Here is a 23,574-nt window from a genome sequence, read left to right as displayed (position 1 = left end):
CCTGACCCAAAAAGTACTGTCCTGGCCGGTTCCTTGTCTGTCTCTGCCAATGGTGGCTCTAAATGAGGTTGAGGCTGGACACGTCACTGCTCTGCAGCTTTTACCAGAGAGACTCTGAGATTCGTTGTTCTCTAACTCTCCTGCTGCTGCTCTCCTTCCCCTTCCGCCAACCTCTCTCTCCCTTGTTTGCAGTCTCTCTCTCTCTCTCTCTCTCTATGGGTATATCTGCGTTGTGACAGGTAGTGCGGTCTCCGGGGCTTTGGCGGAATGGTGTTGACCCCGGTGCAACCTCTGCCTTCTGTCCCGCATTCTATTCATTTATTTTTAGCGAGGTCGTTTCTTGTTCAATGAGGGAGCGCTGATTTTGAAATCAAACAACATCATAGCACCTTTAGTGAGCCAGAACGAGCAACAACATGTTTTTTCTTGCTCTCACACGCGCACACACACACACACACACAGTGTCGGTTCACTCCAGCACTGAGGCTGCTAATCTGTTCCACGGTGTTGTAGAGTGAGCGACATCCCCGACCAAGACATAGCGACACATTCAAACTAATTATTGCAATGAATGAAGTCGGTGATTCAACCCCATGTTGTGACCTCCAGCTGCACAGAATGCATCAGGTAGCGCAGGAATAAAAACAAAGCTGGGATACTCTGAAGGTGCAAGTGAGACTCAGCCGAAAATATACCAATTGACCTGTGTTTACTACCATCAATTTACAAGCAGCAGTTATCTGTACGCGCTGACCTCATATCTGCAAAGTGTCATTTCGTCAGAAATCGAGCTGACGAGCTGGATGCCCGCCATCTGATGCAACTGTGTTGCGAGTGGCAATAATGAGGAAAGGACATGCGGTCAAATACTGACACTCTGCTGTCCTGGTGGGGATTCTGAGCAAGCAAAATTTTGATCTATAATGGCAAGGGCTGGGAGAAATACAATAGCTGCAAAGGAACACAAGCGATTCCGGAACGGATGGTGAACTGCAATAAAAGTGTGTAAAAACAATTTGAGTAAAGTTGGCGGAAACTACATTTTCTCTTCATCTCTGGAAAACTTGGCTGATGTTTTTAGGGTTACTTTGCGGTGCAGGCAGCGTTTGCCAATGTTGGAATAGTGCGTTTTGTGTAGGATAGTTATAGATATCAAAAGATTTTTTCTAACTTCTATGCAATGCTCTGAGGTGTGTAAACATCTATCCATTGAGGGTAAGGGGTCGGTCAGTCTGGTCGTGTTTTCTTTCTTTCTCCCGGACTGTACGTCGGACCGATTCAGAGGATCTGCTGGTTAGCGCAGGCGAAAATATTCAGTGAATCGACCTCCAGTTATGCTCAGCCCACAAAATCTTCCCGTGTTTACTGGCAGAAAAGGGGTCTGACATGTGAATAGTAAAGCATTAAACATTTGTTGGGGAGTTGGATGAATTTTGGATTTTGCAAGATCATATCTGCTATCCTTTGTACATAAATTAAACAAATGGAGGACTTGAGTGTGCGATTACTGGTACAATGTTACTGTGCAACTTCGTCACGGAATGAAATAATCCTTTGGTTTACTAAAGGATTATTTTTTGACCTGTCAATTCTCTAAATTTGGGATTCAGAAACATTTTGTATTCGGTTTCCATTACCATTTTCACATTATAGGGGCTCCAAAACAGGCTACTTCATCCTGCCTACACTGATCTGATTCACGATGATCAATGGTAGACCGATTTTTATTCGCCCTTTTAATTTTTTGTTTCTTCAGCTGTTCAACATTTGTATAAATCTCGAAATAAAAATTTAGAGATGAATTACACAATTCGCTCACCCAGCAGCCCTTCAACCTTTGCAGCCTGCCTTCTAAGTAAGATTTGTATTTTCCTGCTCTGGATACCAGTTCAGAGCAAACATTTCTGTACAGAAGTGTCCCTTTGCTCTGGTGCCCAACTTGTATCATTAGTTCAGAAATGTTCCCTTTTTTTTAGTTGAGATGCTGAGATACAACACGTTAACCACCGCAAAGCAGCTCCGAAGGTTGTGCAGCGGCACCCTATTACGTACAAGCACAAGTTTAACTACCTTGGTTGTGATAGGCCAGTGAGACCAGTCGTTGACACACAAGCAAAATGTTCTCACCATTATTTTCTAACATTTATGGTAAACTTTAGAAAAACCCTTTGACTTTAGCTGGACGTTATATGGAGATGTACTGTACATGTAGAAGGCGTCAAAATGTTTCAAATTGTTTATGACAGATCATTATTAATATGCCATAATGCATTACATCGATGGCACCATGACAAGTAAATCGGGGGATCCACTGCTTATAACATAGCTTTGGTCCAAGACTGTGTTTAAATGTTTGCGTGTTAATGACAGGAAGCTATTAGTGGTTGTTTATATGTCTCCCCTTGTCACTGTAAAATGCAATGAGGCTATTCTACTGTATCACCTACCAGTAAATCATCTAGGCACCCGTCGTGTTATGGAGCTCTACAGTTTAAAGCAGTAATAAAAAGCTCTCAAATGCTGTTTGCAATAGCAGTGATTAGCATTGATAGCGACTGAGCGGTGTGCAACTCCTCCACAAGCTTTCCACTGGGAGTTTGACGCCATCACTACAGCTCGCGACGCATTTTAAAACCAGTGGCGGAGCTTGTTGTTTTCCCGGCGACACTTCGAGTCTCCACACCCGCAGAAGCAGAGCGACGTCTTACAGAATGAGCCACATTACTGTCTGAGTAGGAGTTGCATTGCTATGGTTAACAATGACCGGCCCAGCTGTGTCCTTGGGTCGGCACTACTGTGCACTGCTGATACCATTTGGTGGGGAACTGTGGCTCACCGGCTCCCAGACGTCTCTATTAGACACTGTTTGTGCATGCACAGCTTTATTATTTTGATTTAATACAACAATGCCCCCAGTTTCCCATTCTGCTTCCTCTCCTTTCACTTTTTATTTGTACCACGGCCTGCCTCATTCCCCCCCCCCCACCCTTTTTCAGCGTACCAATTCGCACCCGAGCAGGACCTGCGGCATGACGGATATTAAATCAGATTTATTGTCAAGCAGTACAAAAGCATGTGACCCGCCGAAACGTTGTCCAACTAACAACCTCGAGTCGTGCAGTTCCCCATATACCCCCCCCCCCCCGCCTCCCACATTGCAGTCTCCCACCCTGACCCTCGTTCCATCTCCGGTCTGACATGCTCGTTGTGACAAAACACTCCTCCACTACAACCGGATAGCCACTCAATTTTCTCCCCAGAATTGGTTACATTGAGTTTTCAGGATGGAACCAGAGCGCTTTGGAACCAGGGTCAGCGAGAGCGCTGTTTCAACGCCGGGCTTTGGAATACCTATAGAAAGAGCCCGAGGCTTTCGTAGTCAGAAACTAAGCAGGACCATTTGACCATTCTGAGGCGTCGAGCCCGCCTTCAGGATGTAGATTTTGAAAGGATGCTAAACGGAAGTGCTTGGCTTGACATGGGGATTGCAGGTGGTGGTCAACTCTGAAATACACGGCGGCGGAAGAAATCTTTAAATTTCAATTAACACAAAAGACTGGGTGGGAACCGGTCTGACACATTTTTAGAGCTCTCACCAAATAACACTGTTTTGTAGCTGTTGGGTGAGTCATGTTGGAACTGTTGCAAGGGCACGCTTGAGCAGAACAGAAATTTTCGTCTCCGAGACAGTTTTCATATAAATTATACCCCTGAGGTGCTTTTTGCCACCAGGAATGTCATTTAATAACTTCAAACAAGCTTTGTACATATTTACCCTTTTGTTGTGCTATGAATGTCTTTGTAATTTCAACTTCTTTTCAGCTGTTGGATAATAAAACTGCTTACTTACTTCTCTGACTGCATTCTAAACACCATCTCTATTAAATGCCCCCCCCCTCCGGTTTGTATCAGTTAAAATTTCAGCAAAAAAAGTCCTTCCCAAGTTCAGTCCTTGGACAACGTTTTCTCTGATGGTTTCTTTTTTTTTTTTACCACAAATTAATATAATTTGGGGCGCAATGGCCAAACCTGATTGATAGACATTGATAGACATGCCAGGTTGTGCGCTCATGCCTACATTGCTTATGTTACACACCTGCTTGTCCAATGAGAGTTCATGTTTTCCAACTGTAAAACATTCCTTCTGTTCCACTACTGTTCCTGTTGGTATTTATCTCACTCACACAGACTCGTTGAATCCATATGTTGATCCATATGATGATGGATCATGGAAACAGAGGGACGAGAAGCGGGGACGCCATGGAAACAAAGTCAGTGCCCTGACATGGTTCCTTGACGTAGATTCCATTTTTAGTTAAATCAATTATTCAGTCACATGTTGTTGCGCATTTAAAAAATAGGATTACATATTGCAAACCAAAACAAGGTTAATATATAAGTGCACCTGTGTGTGCCCAATGTTTGCAAGCAAGCTAAGAAAACACCAAATGTGAACATTGGTTTTACATTGAAAGGAGGGCCACTCCCACTCTTGTTAATACAGCATCAAACTCTCTGTAAGACGTAATGAAAAGCTACAGCCAGATGTCAAAGTACAGCATTACGAGGATTCAGAACTATGAATTAAGTAAAGTAATTCCTTACTCTTTCCAGATGCATCACCTGAAATATTTCTGGCTTCCTCATGCATGATATGAGCGGGGTAACAACCACAGTCTATCTGTCCGACAGCAAATGGCTGAAGATAAGGGGCATTAGGGCAGGGGAACTTCCCTTAGAGTTTAACAAGCTTCACTCCAGGTTTATATCATGATTGATTCTCTGCTCAGAGCTTTTTTATCAATCCATTAGGGCACAGGCTGCAGCATGGCATCCGTCCAGCCACCGGCATTAACATCCCATCTCGGGGCCAGAGACACTGGGAAGGTCAGCGGAGTGTGTGTGTGTAGGTGTGTGTGTGTGTGTGTGTGTGTGTGGGGGGGGGGGGGGGGGGGCAGGAAACATGAACTACTCTGTTGCAAAGATTGCCATACAGCTGCACTGCAGTATTCAATATTTACCACTGTGTAAAATGGGAGGGAACTGCAGTAAAATTGATTACTTGTATCCTCTGTAAAAAAAACATGCACAAACACTTTTAGTTTTAAATATTGAAGTTTGCTTTGTATGCAAATTGGGGAGAAGATCTCCATTCAACCAAATTGTGCGTATAAGAGAATACATAATTTAGGTTTTTAGAGACATTATCATCTTCATTTGATTCTGAAAAATGCAGTGTTTAGTTAACTCTCTTAGTGTCAGCACAATAGAGCTGTGCCTGTACAGTACAGAGGGAACAAGTAATACAGCACAAAATGTAGGATATGAATATTTGAAGAGTTGTGCATTCATCATACTTTCTTAATACAACAACCTATTCAGCAGCAAATTGGAAGATGAGTGGGCGACACTTATGAAAGCTTCCCTCCCATCATGTTGGAGCTCTTGCAAAAACCAGCAGCATTCATTATTGCTCAGTCATTTTTATGGCCCAGCCCTGCCATCAGCAAGAGACAAATTCTGAAAAGCTCATGAGTTGTCGTTAAATCAAACCCTTATGGATTATTCATTAAAAAGTAGCAAATGGAAGATATTTATAAAGTGACACCTCCCAACCTTTTGGCAGTGAATCTAGCGACCACTTTGTAAACAGTGAACACAGAATAATTTATCCAAGGACACGTTAGATCTCTAAATACTTTTTAGAACTATTTTTTTTAGTGGCTTTTCATGCTTACAAAGGAATAATGGCAAATTTGTATTGTCATTTTTATTTTAATAAGTCAGTTATCTTCACTCTTGGGACTTGTAATCTAGTTTTGCCTCATGTTTAAACCGCCCTGGAAACAATCAAATTCCCTCAGCAAACTTGACAGTCATTGAAACTGGATGTAGGGTTACAGAAGAATGTAAATGAATTGTTTATACTTGCACAGAGAGGAGCTCTGCTCACCTGTTGTTGTAGGCCATGTTCCTTAAGTAGCCTGCGTTGGACTAACACCTGAGTGAGAGCCGTTTGCATTGTTACGTTACATTAAGGGCCACCACAGCTCTAGGACATGCTTGGAAAACGGAAGTTGAAATATGCCAGACGACCTTAAGTCTCACACACTGCCCCTTAAATGGCAATGCACAATATAAGATCTAGTTACTTGGTCAAATAGTGTTTTTACACATATTATATTTTTTTCCACACACAAGGACAGAAATACTCTTTTCGTTTCATGGGAAATTATTTCCATAATTTTGCCCCAAGGCTAATTGCATAATCTAATCATCTATACAGCCGTGTCTAGTGTTTTACATAATTGGTTTTGAGAGGGAAATTAACATTAAGAGATATTGGTGTATCTCTTTTTTTGAATGGAAACGATATTTTGCCCCCCTTCTGATAGAAGATTGTCATAAGACAACAAGGAGGACGAGACGAGCAAGAAATGCCGCCCAGTGACACCAAATACAGAATATCCAATAGCTATCGCAACGGCATCCATTCTAATTGACGTTCCTTCGTGAGATCTTTATGAAGAACAGAGCTTTAGTCTTTGCATCTGCATCATATATTGCAGCGGTTCTTAACCTTTTTGACCTCGGGAAAATTAACCTTTCCCACGAGCGTTGGTTCTTTGTTTTTCACATGACGCTTTAATTTGGACGGCTTCAATGCTTCGTTGGAGAGCGTTGTGCTGCGTTCACACCAAAAGGGAAGCACATTTTTGCCACGCTTTATGAGCGCCTGGAAGGGGGCGTGGCTTATCTCAGTCGCTTGTCTCCGTAACGACAGTTGTAATACTTTCCACTATCCACCATGGAAATAAATGACTCTTTGCTTGTTTTGTTGTGTGAATCACACAAACATCGGCACCGCAAACGGTGTTGTGTTCGGGTTCACGACGTCATCCGTCGCCGCACACAACTGGAATTTCACCGGCTCCGCCCGGCAGTGCGTCTGGACGACCGCCCGCTTCCAGCGCTTCTTCGGGCTGACGAGCAGCCGATTTGATGACCCGTTGTGTCGGCTCGGTGCCGGCGTCTCTCGGTTAGACACCAACTAACTTACAGGCGTTCGGTCTCCGCTGCCTGTGTGTCTCCGGTGAGCGGCTGTTTCATGAAGTGTCTTCACGCTGTGGCAGCAGGGCGGAGGTGATGACGAGTGGAGAATCTCAACTCTGATTGGCTTTTGCGGGACAGCGTCTGCTGTACCGTGGGTACAAATTGCCCTACTTGAAACGGACCCCAGTGCTATAGTTTTAGAAAGCTAAATGTGTTTCTAATATAAAAAAATACTAAATTGTTTAATTTAACTAGATTTAGTTAATTTAGTTGAAGTTAATTTAATTGAATTTAAATGAAACACATTTAACCTATTAATTCACATTAACTCCAAATCAATTTCACAAGGAAAATTGATTCATGTTTAGTTATCAAAAGTAGTTTTTAATGACTGAATATTTGGGAGAAATTTACTTAATATTAGACATTAATTTACATTTACTGAATTTTTTTTTGAAATGGGTTAATATATTTTTTTTTATTGAATTTGATTTACTGATAAATAAGTCTGGACTCTCAGACGTGTTCGTCTTGTTCCTGTAGATTCTCATCTTTTGTATTGCAAGGTCCTGTGAAACAGCGTCTTCAACAGAAATAGCAAGAAGACTGAATATTACGCACTGTACATCCAAAAGATTTGGTCCTATTTGAACTTTTAACAAATTACTTCTACATTCACAAATATCTTATTTTACATTCACTAACAGGCGGGTCATGTCAAATAATTTCTATATGATAGTTTAAGCTCATTCGGGGAGCTCTAAGTCATTCAATGCTGTTTTAACTATGTTAAAGGGACTTCTGGTTGTTTTGTCAATGGTTCTGAATTCATTCAGTTGTTGGTGTTGCTGCAGTCGCAGGATGAGATCCCGCATCACATATTATATCCATATTGTTTTACGTCTCCTAAAGGCAATGAGGCCATACAGAGCTGCCCGCAGCTGGGAAGCATCCTGGAATATAATTCCCAATTCATAGCATACTTGTGTCAGGATCAAATGGGATTGGATCTTTGACTGAATTTGAAAATGTACTTTCCTATACCTCCTTAAATCTGGTTAGGAGCTCCCCCACTGACACTCAGTCAAACAAACCTAATGCCACCACAGGGGCTGAAGAATGTTTTAAAATTGACTTTGTTAAACATTTTCCATTATTGTAGATCTATGAAGCCTGAAGTCTTTGCATTCATTTGTTTTAAATAGTATCGGATAGTTTGAGTTTTATAGATTTAGCTTGTAATTGAGCTTTGTATTGCTCCCAACGCTCAAAATAGAAAAGTATACATGGATAAATTCAGTTTACACTCCAACTTTATTTTTTTGTGTTTTTCATATCAGTTCTATGATGCATGCAGTGTACCCTTGCTTCCTGAGTGTTCTCCTGAATGCTGCGAATAAATAGGCTTGATTCCGTAATTGCTTTTTTGCAAGAAAGAGGGACAAAACAACTTTTTTCTGGTTGTATTTCTTTTAGGATTTGAAAATGTTCAGAACTTAGAAAGTTAACCAAGAAACAAAATGTAGAGATACAAAATCCCTCAAGCATAGAGAGTTTTCCACTGTTCAGTGATCCTTCTATTATTCCATTTCTGTCTTAATCGACGTGTTTCCTCTGGGATTAAATTGTTCAATTTTGGCATTCCGTAAACAAATGATGATGAAAAGCTTCATTTTCTTTCTTTTCCACAACAAAGAGTTTGAAAGACAAGGACGAAAAGAGAGGCCCACGAATTAGATGGTAAAATGTAGAACACCCAAAAAACAAGGGAGAGGAATATAATGAGAGGCGTTAATTTGCATACTGCATGAGGTCCTTTTGTAAGGTCAGTTTAATTTGAGTAATTTCTCACTCAGGGTGTTTTTGTTGTTGCCAGCCCCATTGGTTATAGTGTTTGACAGATAACTTGTGGACCAGTTCTTTTTGATTCAGTCTTACCACATTAGTGTGAGCTGTGTAGACCCAAGGTTTTCTCCATGAGACGAATTCACTTTGAAAATCAAGTTTTGGATAGAAGTGTTTTGCCCATTGCCTTTCAAACGCTGTGCTGTGATGGTTTTATCAGCCTGTTTTATATTGTTAATTTTCTTTGCTAGTACATATGTATTTTATTCTTTACTTTTATTCTGTTGTCTCGTAAAACTGCACCAAACAAATCCCTTTCCCGTGTAACATATGTGGCATTAAACAGCTTCTGATCTCTTTTGTAAAGGCATGTGTCCGAATTGAAATAAGGCCTGCAGCCAATCCAAAGAGGAGAGAGGATTGTCTTAAGAGGCGACATGAATTCCATGAAGGATATAAGCGAAACAAGCAGCTGAACAGGAGAGGAGTGAAAAATGGTTGACGCCAGAGTGGAAGTAAACTGCAAAATGAGTTCAGCAGGAGATCAGGAAAAGGGGAAGAGGCAAAATCTCATGCTCAAAAACTAGAAAACAAGGTTTTGCATTGCGGGTGAAATCAGTGTCAGTAACGACCGGTTACTTTTGATGAATGAAGGTCCGCCGGAGAAAAGATAGGCCAACGAGGATGGACAAAGTGTTCGGAGAACGACCACCCCCACCAGTATGCGTGTGCATACGGGAGGTTTAGACAAAGGCTGAGTGACAACTCGTGCTTTGCCATTCCACGTCCAAACACTTTCCGCTTCTTTATCGCTTCTCGCGCACCTCGGTGCTTCGCCCACGGATGCCAGCCTCCGATAGGCTTGTGTTTAGGAGCCCGCTCCTGATTAGAGATATTGTATTGCAATTTGCTATCTTTGAAAGCAAACCCTGATAGCATCACCGTTCTAAAGTTGGTACTAACAACACCTGAAAAGGTGACACCTCCCCATCAATATGGTAGAGTTTCAGCTTGGGTGGCCTAAGCATTTAATTGGGTTTCCATCCATATATATATATATACGTATATGTATATATACATAATGTGTGTGTGTGTATGTATCTATATGTGTATGTGTAGGGTATATTTCTTTTAAGTGGGAAGTGTGGCTATTAGACAAAACACCTCTTTCAAGGTGAATGAACGTGCTATCCAGACTGAACCGAACATGCTCAGATTGACGTGTGAAATCCCAACAGGGAAGAAATGAAGTGCATTCAAATGCATTCTGCCCGATAGCAGCTGGTGCCTGCAGCTGACGGGTCCGTTGTTTTTCAGCACCTCACTTCACACTTCTCCCGCCGTTCCCTTTGCGCGCCGCAAAGCGAGAGTTCTGTTGGGTGGAGGTACTGACGAGCTCGCCAACTAGAGAAGGGATTTGAGCAGACTGACGGTGAGGAAACGATACTGTCAGGGTTACGCCAGCTCACTTACCGCTCAACTCTACCCCCTGCGGATGTTGGATTTGCATCGCAATGGGTGCTGCCCGCCTGAATGAAGTGCGGCAATGGCAGTTTCAAAGTCAAATCTGCGCTATTGTGGTGTGAAGTCTGTTTCATTTGGCAGCCAATGCGAGGAAGCTCTTCAGAATGAGTCACAGGACCACTGAGCTGTTGTCCCCTGTTCTCCGAGAGGCAAGGATTTATTGATATGCCGGGAAAGTGTGCTTGATGTTTACTCAGCCGGGTGTCTATGAATAGAAATAGTTTGGTAAATATAGGCTTTGTGTTTGTGTATTTTCCGCGACCCCACACTTCTCTTACTCGACATGAAACATTTTTGTTTCTCACCGGTTAAACTTTGTTTGGTTTTCGTCTAACTCTGGGGTGTATTTGTTGAACTGATTACAGGTTTATTTGTTCAGCCAATAACGACCTCTGTGCGCCATTTATCTAAAAGAAAAAAAGTTTGTGTTCATGACAGCATTGATAGGGTTCTTGTAGGGTACCAAATGCTCCCTGCCACGTCTCAAGCAACAATTTGGAAAGGGATGCTGGGTAGATGTTTACTTTACATCAGAACAAGTTGGCCATGACCTCACCTGAATGACTATGCTGACTGCTGTTTGCATGACAGAGTGAGGACACGGCTCACGACCACCTTAATTCAGTTACCCGTGTAATGTATGTAGACCATATGCCAACAAAGAAATGTGCTTACCAAATTATTTATCTCTCTTTTTAATTATTATATTATGTGCATACTAACCACTCCTCCACCTGGCCTGATTCTAACTAAGGGGCTGGAAGTATCAAAGAGTTTAGACTGGCGATATGCCCACGCTTAGATGTACACGGACTACACTTCAGCTTCCGGTCTGTACAACCTTCATCAGTGCATACTGTGTGCCCCCTTCAGAAGCAGCTTGGAGACAACTAATATCAGTACATTTCAACGTCACATTAAATAAATACATCCTCCACACACCAAACTCATCCAATAGGTTATTTTTACGAGAGCTTTGTTTCACTGCATCAACTCTCAGCCTGTCATCGGGGGTCCTCTATCACCTGCTCTGATATCTTCTTTGCAGAAAGTGAGCCAAGCCCATGAGTCTAAATAATGAATTATTGTATTATTTTTGTTTTGATAAAAACACACCTGTACGGTGTGGGTTAGTATGGCTCTGGACACAGGCACTGACACCAGGGTGGTGGGTTCCAATTTTTTATTATTTTAATCGGTTTACTCCTGCTCGCTGGAACACGCTGCTCGCTCGGTCTCTCCTCCCGCTCGCTCGCCTTACTGCCTTTTAAGTAGCGAGGACACACACACACACACACACACACACACACACACACACACACACACACACACACACACACACACACACACACACACACACACACACGTCAGTCATCAATCAATCAATCAAATCGTTGTCACCTGGCACTGTTCCCTGAGCCGCTCCCCCTCTCTCCCACACCTGCAGCAGAGCTGAAACCACGCCCGCCACCACAACACCTAAACGCCATACAAGTAGCTTTGCAAAACAGTTTTTCACAGTATTTACTGTACTTTTGTTTGCATTATGCCCACAAAAAAAACGCTGTTGTTTCCCTTTATATCTCCCACCACCTCTTTTATATTTCTCTGTGTTTCTGCCGTTTTTTCCCTTGGGGCTCAGCATTCTCCTCTATTAGTGTTTTGAAAGTGGCATTCACATGGTAACGAACACCATCTACCAGCACCAAAGGAACGTTTTCCCTCCTCTCCCTCACGCTCAGCTGCTCCTCCTCAATGGCAGGGCAGTGTGTTTACTGCTCCAATGTTGTTGTTTTTTTTTTTGTTTTTTGTTTTTACAGGCCCAAAAGGTGTGGCCAGGGTTCGGCAGCCTGGGCCCGAAACCAGATGGTTTCATGTCTCAGGTTCTCCATGCCTGGCTAACCTGCCAGCTGCATGTGTCTGATGCCCAGCCTGATTGATTCTCTCTATCTCTCTCTCTCTCCTCCCTCCCCCTGGCTTTATCGTGGGATGTAGCCAGGCCTGAATGGGTCAGCCGGACCTATGCTGAGGTGTGTGCACTGACATTTACCTTGCCCTAAACCCAGGCGGTGCAAGACTGATGGTGAAGAGGAAACGTACAGTGCGTAGGGAGAGGCAGTGGCTGGGCGAAATGTCAGGCTACTGGCGGATGTTCTGGCCGACGGAAAGCTGGCGATCCATCCCGCATGCATGCACATACACACACACACACACACACACACACACACACTAAAGCGTATGACTGCACACCGGGGTTGATCTACGTACATCAGCTTCAACCAATGATACGGTGTAACAGTAACAGTAGAAGTCAAGTCATTTTTTCTGTACATTAACTTGTTTTTAGATTAAAACCCATTTTATTTACCATTGTTACCAATTGAAACCAACCAGTAGAAATTGAAAACAAGAGACAGCTGCAGGTTTAAAAGAGACAAACGGTGTCAAAATAAATCCCCCAAAAGATGCACGGTCCAATGTCTGGGTTGTTAAGCCAACTGCAGTGTGCAGCTCAATAAAAAAAGAATGTACTGAAATAAATTCTAAATAATAAAGACATTAGAATGCATGAAAGACACAGACTGTGACAGAAATGTTTTATTTCTTCTCCCCCGTGCCTTCTTCAATACACCTTTCCTCTTTTTCCCAATGTCTGATCTTGTTCACTCACACATACACAGACTGAAAGTACTAGTAATCACAGAATCACAGCCACCCACAATCTCTCCCTTCAATCTTGGAAACCCATCAGCTGTTGGTTGGATAAGGTGGCTGTAAGGGCCTGTATATCTGGGGGTGGCAGGGCAGTTACCCGTTTGTGTGTTGCTCATTGTTTGTAGTCGGATTAACATCCTTTAAAGCAAAACTGATGAGATGACAGTTGAGGTTTGCACTTTACAAGCTATATTCAAACCAATAAAAATCGAAATCATCATCAGACTCAAAACTCTGGGTTCCAAGATTACATTTTTGCCCTTCACACTGAATGTTTAGCAGCATTCGATTAGTCAATACTACTCGATCTACAAACCGAAACCAGCAACTTGTCCTGTGGCCTTAAGATTTTACATGTGGGTGCAGAATCTTGTCCTTTCACCCTCTTAAGCAGATATCAGTCATTGTGGCCGTCTCCATCAATGTATATCAGACACACAGTGGATTCTGAAAGCACTATTGATTTCAGCCAGAGGTCACATTCACTGTGTGCTCTGCCAAGTTATTGCCTTAACCACTTGACTCGTCCTTCACACTTGAACTGCATCCGTTGTCAAGCTATCAGGCGATGCTGCTCCTCTCACATGAATATGAGTTAACCAATATCACCGCCACAACAGCTACCAAAAACCACCTCCCCCCCGGAGCACTGGCGTTGTGGTGCGTGCACTCTATATTTTTTCCAATTAACGACGCATTTTTAATATCTTGGTAAGTGTAATTTCTGGCACTTGTCACTGGTTTACTGCTGCTTTGAATAGACTTTGGAAGAGGGAAGGCATTATCTAAATGCTAGAGGTAATGTCTATGGATCGTTTCTCCTGATTAAGTATTCCTTGGCTGCACTTAGAGAGCTAACATAAACCTAAAGACCTGCACCCCAAGTGGCTGTCAATAGATAGCTTTATTTATTTCTCCCCCTGAAACTGATCTAAAAGCAGCCCTCGTGTCTTTTTTACTACCAATTGCAAGACTCCATTTCTCTGTTTTTGTTTGGTCCTTGCTGTACTCGGAGCGAGGTCAGTGTGGACCTGTACACATTGAGTGAGCTATAAGTAATGTGTTAATTGGTTGACATAGTTTAAGTTATGAATAAACGGTTGAAGTGGATAAAAAAAAAAAGTAAGAGTTGAAATAGTTATGGATCAATGGTTAGGAGAGTCGGGCAGTGTCGACCGCAGCCTGAAGTAGTGTTGGAAAGAAAAAAGGGTGTGAGAGAGAAAGCAATCACTTGTATGTGTCAGTAAGGTCAAAGCAGGATATTCATTTAGAATATTATTCAGGTTTAAGTCTTCTCAAATGAAAAAAGTTAACACAAGACAGTGTTGATAAAAGGGGCATAACCGAACCTTACTTCCTGTTACAGTAACATTATATTGTTTTTAACCAAAGGATGTATCATATTGGCCGAGTGATTGTCTAAAACGATACACCTGGAATGCCATTTCTACTTTAATGTATGTGTTTATTTATGTCTGTCCGTATCAGATCCAAATAGTTTGGATTGAAATGATCCTTCTCTCTGACACTTATCCTCTGGATTACCGGCCTATTTGCAGTTTGCCTCACTCCCCGCTCGCACTTTGCCCCCACATCCCGCTAAATACTTAGCGATTTATTTAGCTTTTGGGCTCGGTGTCGGTCATCTCATTAAGCTGGCACACAATACACCATTTTTTGCGGGTCCAGCATTGCTCGAGCGTGATAATTGGTCCTGGTGGAAAGATTGTTTTTGTGCAACAGAGGCTCTTTGTTTCCGCGAGACCGGACTTTAGTAATCCCGCTATATAGTGCTCTGCTCTGTTGAGTCTCACCAGGTCAATCTCAGCAGAACAACGATGCCTTTACAGAGACATTTAAAAGCCAAGATACTGAGGCTGAAACTCACACAAATCTATCAATGTGTCCCATTAGACCCCTTAGTACAAATTGAAGTTCAGGAAGCTGGAAATTGTGTCCTACGTACTAGCAACTGGCAGCCCCGATTGTCAGTTGTCAACTGGGGAGTTAGGCCATGGGCTTCTACTTTCAAAGTATTATGCACAGTTTGATCAATATATTCTGGAAACCTCTCATCAAAAAAATAAAGGCCACTAATGTTGGCATTGCAGTGCATTCATACCTTCTATTTATCAAGGCAGCGCGCTAAAGATTCAGCAGGGAGCCCAACCCAACTCTGCTGAGATGAGTCAACACATGTCACTGTGATACGAAGTGTATAATTTCAAGAGAGAAGCTGACAGAACATAAAACTCCTGCATATAAGATTTAAAATCACACAGGAGGAGGAGGATTAAGCCGTCTGCAGGTAGAAGCCACAGTGATGAATGAGGAGCAGCTCAAAGGCTTCGAGTATGTTTGGTGTGACTGGCATCATTTTGTTGCACCAGTCATTGCTAAATCCATTTGTAGGTCTGAGTTTTGTGCTTCATTCATCCTCTTATTAGAAACCAAAAACCGAGCCAGCGGGATATTGAACATTTAGATTTAAATCCACCAGAGGGCCAGAAACATAAACTCAAATGGATGCTAATGTTGCAATATAACCAACGGATGTGTAATCAACCATCTGCTAACCAGTTTACCATTTCATCTTAAAGTTAATGATATGTCAACCTACAAGTGCATAATTTAAACTTCTCGTTTCAGCTCACGTTCCTTGTTGGAAACACACTACATAATATCCCATTATAATCTCAGTTGACTCAAAAATGCTCATTTTGCTGCAAATGCTCTTTTTTTTTTTTTACAGCTATTTCCCTTTAATTCACATTATTACCACCCATAAGTCAAATTGGCAAGCCCATATATGTTCATGTTTATGCTCAGCTAGAAATAGATCCCTATTGTTTGCATTTACTGCACGCTAATCCTTTTATGAAGGCATCTTAAATTCCACTGTCCATAAAACGGCCAACAATCCTCAGCACACGGTATGAATGTGATCATTTCATGTGCTTTGCAAAAGTGAAAAATGTTCACAGAAAAACAGCATGCACACAAACATGAATAAAAAAGCACTGACTTGGATCTCCGTCTGTAAATGAATGTTCACACAAAGAGTCTCTCGTTGTTTGAGATTATAGTTTAATTCATTCTTCTTGGGTAAGAGGAATTCTTCTGAGAGATCGACATCGTTGATAAAGTGCCTCAATTTTCTTCTGCTAGGCTTGAATGGTACGACCTTCAAATGTTTAGTACATTTCAAAATGGTTCCCCAAACAGAATATTACCCACAATAGTAGTTTGCTGACAACATTTTCATTAGCAAAGTGTCGCCTTATTGCTCTTGCTGTCGTACTGTGAGCCGCTGGGTTTGGATTGTAATATTACGTCGTTGGGCATTAAAATGGATGTTGTTGACTCTTGCCTATTCATGTATTTGCATGTACGTCACATGTTACCTCGCCATGCGAACGGGCCTCTGGCCTTTTTAGTCGACTTGACTGAGTTCATGCACCAGCAAGCATTGCAGCCCGTCAGGAAGCCTTGTGATAGACACCTGCAGGAAAAACACAGGGTCCCCTGGGTGCAGTGATTACTTTGCAGGGACATTACATGTAATGACCTCGGTGGCTGAACGTCTGCCAAAGCTTGTTCATCACGCAGACAGATTTCCATAGACGGCCTAAACGCTTCTGTGTGAATGTCTTGTAACTTACATGAAGTGTCATATAACTGACACTCCACACTCGATGCACTCATTCACTTAGTCTGTAGTTTTTCTCATTAACTGTGAAAAATGTTTCAGTTTTTTATAGATCCTAATAAAATGTAGTGCAGTAGCTGTAAATCATTGTTATTTAGTATCGCCTGATTTTAAATATGAACTTTGGTGATATTTGCGTAATAACAATTTGTCTTTGTATAATAGAAAAGTGTCAAGATTAAGCCTCAGTAAATCTCCCTTCTGTGTCCTTTTGTCTGGTACTGAAAGAGCTTTTTGATGAAGATGGCAGTTTTGAGGGAATCTTGCAAAGCTCTTGTGCGTTATGATAAGAAACATTTGGTTCCGAGTGTAATGGATGAGTCCGATAGTGGTCCGGGTAAAACTCATCAAAAGGGTCATTTACTTTTGTGCGAACAATAATGCCACTCCTTTATTCGGGTAATATGCAAGTGTGTTATTCATCCTGAGTCTGTAACAGACAGCAGCATCCAGTTGCCTTTTCCTTCGTCAAAGCTCTTTTGATATCTCTGCAGGATTGTCTAGAGATGGATGGATGCATGGATGCATGAGCAGGACCAATGTTGACAGATGGCTGGTTTGCCATATTGTGTTTGTGTATCGGATATGAATGTGTATCTGGAGTTACATAGTTCTAATGTCTTATGAGTCTTTCCTAATCTAAATGCAACGCTTACTCATACAACATTTTACACAATCACTGGAGAATAACTGGAGTGGAGCGAGGGTGAAATGTGATGCCGTAAATTTGACGGCGAGCAGTGAGGCATTAATTCTCCCCCCCCCATCTATCATGTCCTGCTCTTTTCCCTGGGACTTCAAACCCATATGGATTGCAGAACGCTTTTATTGATCTAATAATGATCAGTGGGGGCCACTGATCTCTGCTTCCTTTCAGTGTTTTACCAATCTGTCTCTCGACACACTATGCGAAGCTGACCTACATACTGTAAGGATAGGGGTGTGTTTTTTTTCTTTTCAGTGTGCTAAAATTAAGCTTTCCTGTATCCATGGTGAAGTACCGTGGCATACCTAAATTGTTAGTTTTTTTACATCACTCTATTTTTAAAATAGTTCTTTGAACAGCGCAATGATGCCAAATAGACGTTATTGCAGAGAGGTGCATTGCGTGTGAGGGCACCTTTCTCTATCTCCTGAACACTTGTAGAACACAACGTCAAGCAGCAGACCTGGAGAACTCTCCTCACTGGTTTTCAAGGCCTGAGGCTCTAGCCTTCATTGCACACAAAGTTTGAAATAAAAGATGCCTCACAACCCGATTCATTTTGCTCAATTCCTGGATGCCTATGGGAACATGACTCTTTGGTTTTACCATTGAGGCACCCAAAAAGTGTCAAGATTGCCGTTTGACTTGACTTCAGTCTACACTACATACCCAGAAAAAGGTCTGCTCCTAAGAATTTAGTCTGGGTGAGTTGGAAAACGAGTAAAACTTCCTAAATTGACATATATTTTGACTATTCTGACATCTGGCAGCAGTGGCGGCTGGTTCATTGAGGCCAACGGGGCGTGGCCCCACCTTGAGCGACGTTCATATTGAATATACATTTTACTAATAGTCAATGTTTGTGTTTTTGAACATGGATTATATACACGGTAATATTTGTAAATTAAGATCTGCGCAAACTATATACATTTCCTGCATGTTCTCCTCTGTTGTTTCACCCTGGGCCGGGTCCCAAAGGCCGAGGCTCTAAGTAGCAGTTAGCCAATCACTGATAAGCACCCTAAAATACATTTCGATTTGGGGACAGCCCTTCGCTGCGCTCCCGTCAGTGTGAAGGCTGAAAACATGCTTCTGCGTCTTGTGTTCGACGGACTCGTTTCAATTCATGGTTCTTAAAAGCTTTCGCGTGTTTGCGAAGCAGTTCAACGCCAAAACAATAGGTAGAGTAACGTTTTTTGTCGAAGACGACCTTTGTGTATTTATTCATCCGAGAAACGCAAGAGGGGCTGGAAATGCGTGCAAGGGCCTCCGCGTCTGTGTGTCCTTGCGTTTCTCTGAAAACGCAGAAGCAAAAACTTAGCTTTAACATCGCTACTGCTACTGCTACTTTTATATAAACCTATTCATGTTGTAATATTTATCCTTTAATGTTATTTATATTAATTATTGAATATCATATATATATATATATATATATATATATATATATATATATATATATGACTGAATTGTTTGAATATGCTGTCCTTATTATGTAATTGTTGGAATAAATGTTAAATATTGAACTGCAAACTACGTGTTTGATAGCCTTTTTGCATTCAATCATACTGGGATGTTTACTGAAACTGATTGGCTGGCCCTACCAAAAGAAAAATCCACCAGCCGCCACTGTCTGGTTGTTAAGCAAAACCAAACAAGCTAATAAAAAGAATTCTTTTGACTGCTATTTACAATTAAAGACATAAGTGATAACTCAGTTACAAGTGTAAATAGGCCAAATTTGAAAAATAATAGAATGGTAAATAAAAATAATTTGAGAGAAACAATGATTTCATGCATCACATGTTATTTTTTATCCCGCCACACGTACTTGGTGTAAATCTAAGAATCAGTAGAGGGGCAAGACTTAACAGCCTGTTTCCATGGAAACACCCACTTTTTTTTCTTTTTTTTTTTTTAAAGAAGGGTTAAAGCACTGCATAATTCTTTTGAAATTGTTCCATTTATTTTAAGAAGTAAAACAACTATTTAATACAGCTCATCAATAGAAATTTAACCTGAATCAAGTCATAATTGTCTTGATCCACGAGTCCCCAACACAATCACAGCAACGTCATTTTGTTTTGATTTGACGCTTTAAAGTCTTTTTATCTTGTTTTTCAAGTATTGAAAAGTAGTGAAGTATTGATCAACAAAGAATGCGCGAGAAAGTAAACAGGATATCTCTGTATTGGTATTTCATAAACAAAATTGCAAGTAGAAGAATGGATTTGTGTGTTTCACCCAATTTACTATCTACTCCATCCTTATGCCATGTATTTATGTATAACAATTACAAACTTAGAAGAAATCAAAGAATCCAGTGCTGTCAGGTGTCTCTGCACAGAAAGCGTGTGTTCATGCGCATCGATTTCACCTGGCTTCTGCTCTGTGTGCTTCAGGTTGCCCTTGTGGGTGGCCAAGAGGATGGAGGCCACGACGGCTGCTCCCCAGGCTTTCAGGTCAAACGCTACCAGCTGCTGTTCAGCGGATCCTTCCAGAAAGGCCAGGCTCTTGTACAAGGTCAGTGCAAACCGACGCAACTCACTTTTTGGTCACTTAACAAGTTCTCTCGCTCTTTGGGGGGGGGGGGGGGGGGTGGGTTTGCACAAATACAAATTTTGTCTGATTTTGTGGAGGCTGTTTTAGTTGTCACATTCATTAGTGTCCTTGTGACTTGTCTATTTACAAACAGCAGCAACAACATGTTGGGTCTTCGCACTGCACAGACAACGACAACGACATTGTTTTTCTCTGCGAATGAATAATTCCCCTTGATTGGGTAGATATTTATGAAAAGCTTTTTCTTTGTCGCTTCTTTCCCTGAACCAAAAGCTCTGGGCGGCTCAGCTCAGCGTGTGTACTGTGTGCTCGCATCCGTGTTTGGCTTGCCGGAGCTTTCCGGTACCGCCTACGCCGGTATCCATGCTGCAGTTGACTTGGCCTTCCTGAGAACTCGGTCCCCAGTCAGTCCCCTACAGTCTCCTGCAGCCTTGGTGTCTCATTACGGTATGAATGCAGGAACCCGTGTTTGCTCTCGGCCGCTTTATAATCAGAAGTTGGGGGGGCGGAGGGTTCCTGCCGGAGCGTTGTAGAGGCTGGGCGCCATCCCGTCACGGTGGCCAGTCACGTTCCCCGCGGGCTCCTGCATAGCGAAACGCAATCGGCAGCTGTCCGATCACGACTCCTCCAATGTCAGGTGATGTCCTCTGGAGGCCCCGAGGCCCGCTCAGCTGTCGGCTCGCCCTCGCTTTGAGCCGCCCGGTCGTAGCGCGGCTCGCTTTCCGTTGCTTGTTTCAAAGCGGAGGAAGCTTTTACTTATTCATACGCTTCATAAGTCATTTACCTTCACTGGGGGGGTTGTGTAGTGGTTTGGTGCACAATCTGACGAAAGAGAATGAAAATATGTAAATTAAGACTGGAATCATTTATAGTTTCTTAATGCAGTTTGTCATTCACTGTGGAATTTGATTTCATTCTTCTGTTAGTAGTATCGTTAGTGACATGTCATCATGTGCTGAATCTACAACAGTGTTTCCCAAACTATGGGGCTTGACCATCTAGTGGGTCGCAGTCGTACTAGAGGCGGGTCACATGTGGAAATTCTGAATTTTTTAATTTCAAGAATTTTCCGTATTACAAAAGTATGAAGTTTATGTGGTATTATTATTATTATTATGATTATTATTTGCATTGTTCTAACAAGATGGTTGTACATTTAACTTAAGAATTTTTTTTCTCTTATAAAGCAATATGCTTTACTTGAAAGTGATTTCTTTTTCCATTTGAAAAAGCAATATATAGAGCATAAAAGGTGTCACAAAATGTTATTTCAATAAAACATCAACATGTACAATTTTGTTGGGGCAGTGGGGCATGAATATCATTTTTTCCTCCAAAGTGGGTCGTGACAGAATAAGTTTGAGAAGCACTGATTTACACACTCAGCAGAAACACATTTACTTCTTATAGTTCCAGACGGTCATGCAAAGCTTGCAGAAGTATTCTTGGGCAGAACTGCCCCATTTATTTTAAGTGGCACCACACTGTCAATTAGCTTTTCCAACTGAACATATAATCTCCGACCTAGCTGGCAAAACACAACAAATCAGAGCATTTTCTCCTTCAACCTTATTTTTGGGCGTTATTGTGTTCCATCCGGTCAGTCAGTGAGGCGTTTTGTCATCTGGAGGTTCAGCGGAGCGTGTAGTAGGAGACACAACTCAGTTCTGCTTAAGTGCTCTGCTTTGGGGCGACACAGTGGTTCTATTACCTTCAATATGCTCCTGTCAGCAGAAACACCTCTTACCATGGGGGGGGGGGGGGGGGGGTCCCACTGCTCACGAATTATGGAAGAAGTCAGTGGTCACACAGATGCACAAACACACACACACACACACACAGTAGAAAAATGTCATGTTCAGGGTGCGTGTCAGCTCCACACTGTGTTTTGTTGTTGCATAGCCGTAAAGAAATGCACAACAGAAAGGCTGTATGGTTTTTGATCACTTTAAATTCAAAACGCTTCAACAAACGGAGCTGAGCAGCGCTTAAAAAAAAACTATGAAACCATCATGCAAGCCACCGTACAAAAGCAAACTGCAACGGAAGCAATTAAAGGCAAATGATTTTAGCATTCAACTTGATTGATACCGGTGGAGTCACCCATCGATATGTGGGTGACTCCACCTGGATGGATGGCTCAAATGATAGCGTAACCGCTTCAAAGCGGCAATCAGTGAAAAAATGGTGTCCAGGTCTGTTTTGAGGCATTAATCTGAGCATAACACTCACCGGTATGTATGGATTTCAGAGGGTTTTACCTACCACCCATTCTGTTACATTTGAACAAATCGTCTGCTGAGTGTGAGCATGATTCATACTGAGTGCCAGAGGCTGAAGCCAGGCCCAGTGACACATGCAGATTTATGTAAATTCTGCTCAGCCCCGTGCCACTTCCTCTAGACCTGCCCGTGTAATTACCAGCGGAGGGGCGGTCTGTTAGCAAGAGATACCTGTTGGCGCAGACCCGGGTTCAAGGACGTTCATCTCGCCGAATGGCCGCATCCGAGAGACTAACGTTTGCTCTCTTTCTCTCTCTCTCTCTCTCTCTCTCTGGCCATCTCACGCTTGATGCTTCTCCGGCTTGGTCCGTCACTCTGTTTCCTCTTTGTTTTGCTCACTCCTTCATCTCCTCTCGTGCAGCTAGTAACTGCTTGCATGAACATTTAAATAAAAAAATTTATATATATATATATATATATATATATATATAAATAAGCTCTTGTCTGCAAATGGAATAAGTCGCTCAGAATGGCGATGCAAAATATCTCTTTCTCTTTCTTCGACTAGTGCCCTAGGCCAAAATTTCAAACAAACATTTAAAAAACGAGGTAAAGAGTTCTTTTTCTCTATAGACCGCATGTTTAAAAGGCCTTCATGGGGAGCCTTGCTGGATAACAAGATGTGTCTGTGTTCTGATAAGGGTGCCATCGTTCAATCAGTGGAACCGCCCGAAATCAGGGTCGGGGTTAACCATCTTTTCTTTTGCGACTCAAACCACAAACCTATTTCATGTGAAAATCACTTTCTTCTAAGGATCTGGATGTGATTTGAAGGATGATACGGATAAAACTTAAATCGGTACATTTGCACTGCAGGATGAAGTGTTACGCAATTAACCTCACGTTGCCCACAGCCCACAGCGCAATTTGAAAACCATTGTGAACAAAGAATAAATTAATTTAAAGCATAAAAGGCTTAATAGAAAAGCCTGGAAATTGCTATTTCACCCAAGGAGTTGAGTTTATTCAGGTGTAAGAAGTTCTACCTGGTGGTGAGGATTGCCATTTCTGCTGAATAAAATGAAATATAGACTTCAATGTATGAAATAACATTCCTCAGCTTATTTGATCCTTTTATGTATGTAAATTCAATGGTGCATTTTTTTTGTCTCACTGCAACCATAAGGGAAAGAATACATTCTCTAGATGACGCCGTGAAAATAAACCTATTTCTTCTT

General features: G+C 42.0%; 1 protein-coding gene across 1 annotated transcript in view; it reads left to right on the top strand.

Annotated features, from left to right (window-relative positions):
* Nucleotides 1-23,574, top strand: part of cdh13 (cadherin 13, H-cadherin (heart)) — a 230,535-nt gene that overhangs the window by 28,855 nt on the left and 178,106 nt on the right. Inside the window, exon 2 of the mRNA XM_062562779.1 lies at nucleotides 19,955-20,075. Within this exon, the coding sequence (XP_062418763.1) occupies nucleotides 19,955-20,075 (121 nt within the window). The remainder of the gene's footprint in view (nucleotides 1-19,954; nucleotides 20,076-23,574) is intronic.

Source organism: Pungitius pungitius, chromosome 6, assembly GCF_949316345.1.
Source record: "Pungitius pungitius chromosome 6, fPunPun2.1, whole genome shotgun sequence".
Lineage (NCBI taxonomy): Eukaryota > Metazoa > Chordata > Actinopteri > Perciformes > Gasterosteidae > Pungitius > Pungitius pungitius.
Note: the sequence above shows the minus strand (reverse complement) of the source record. Positions and strands in the feature narration are given on the sequence as shown.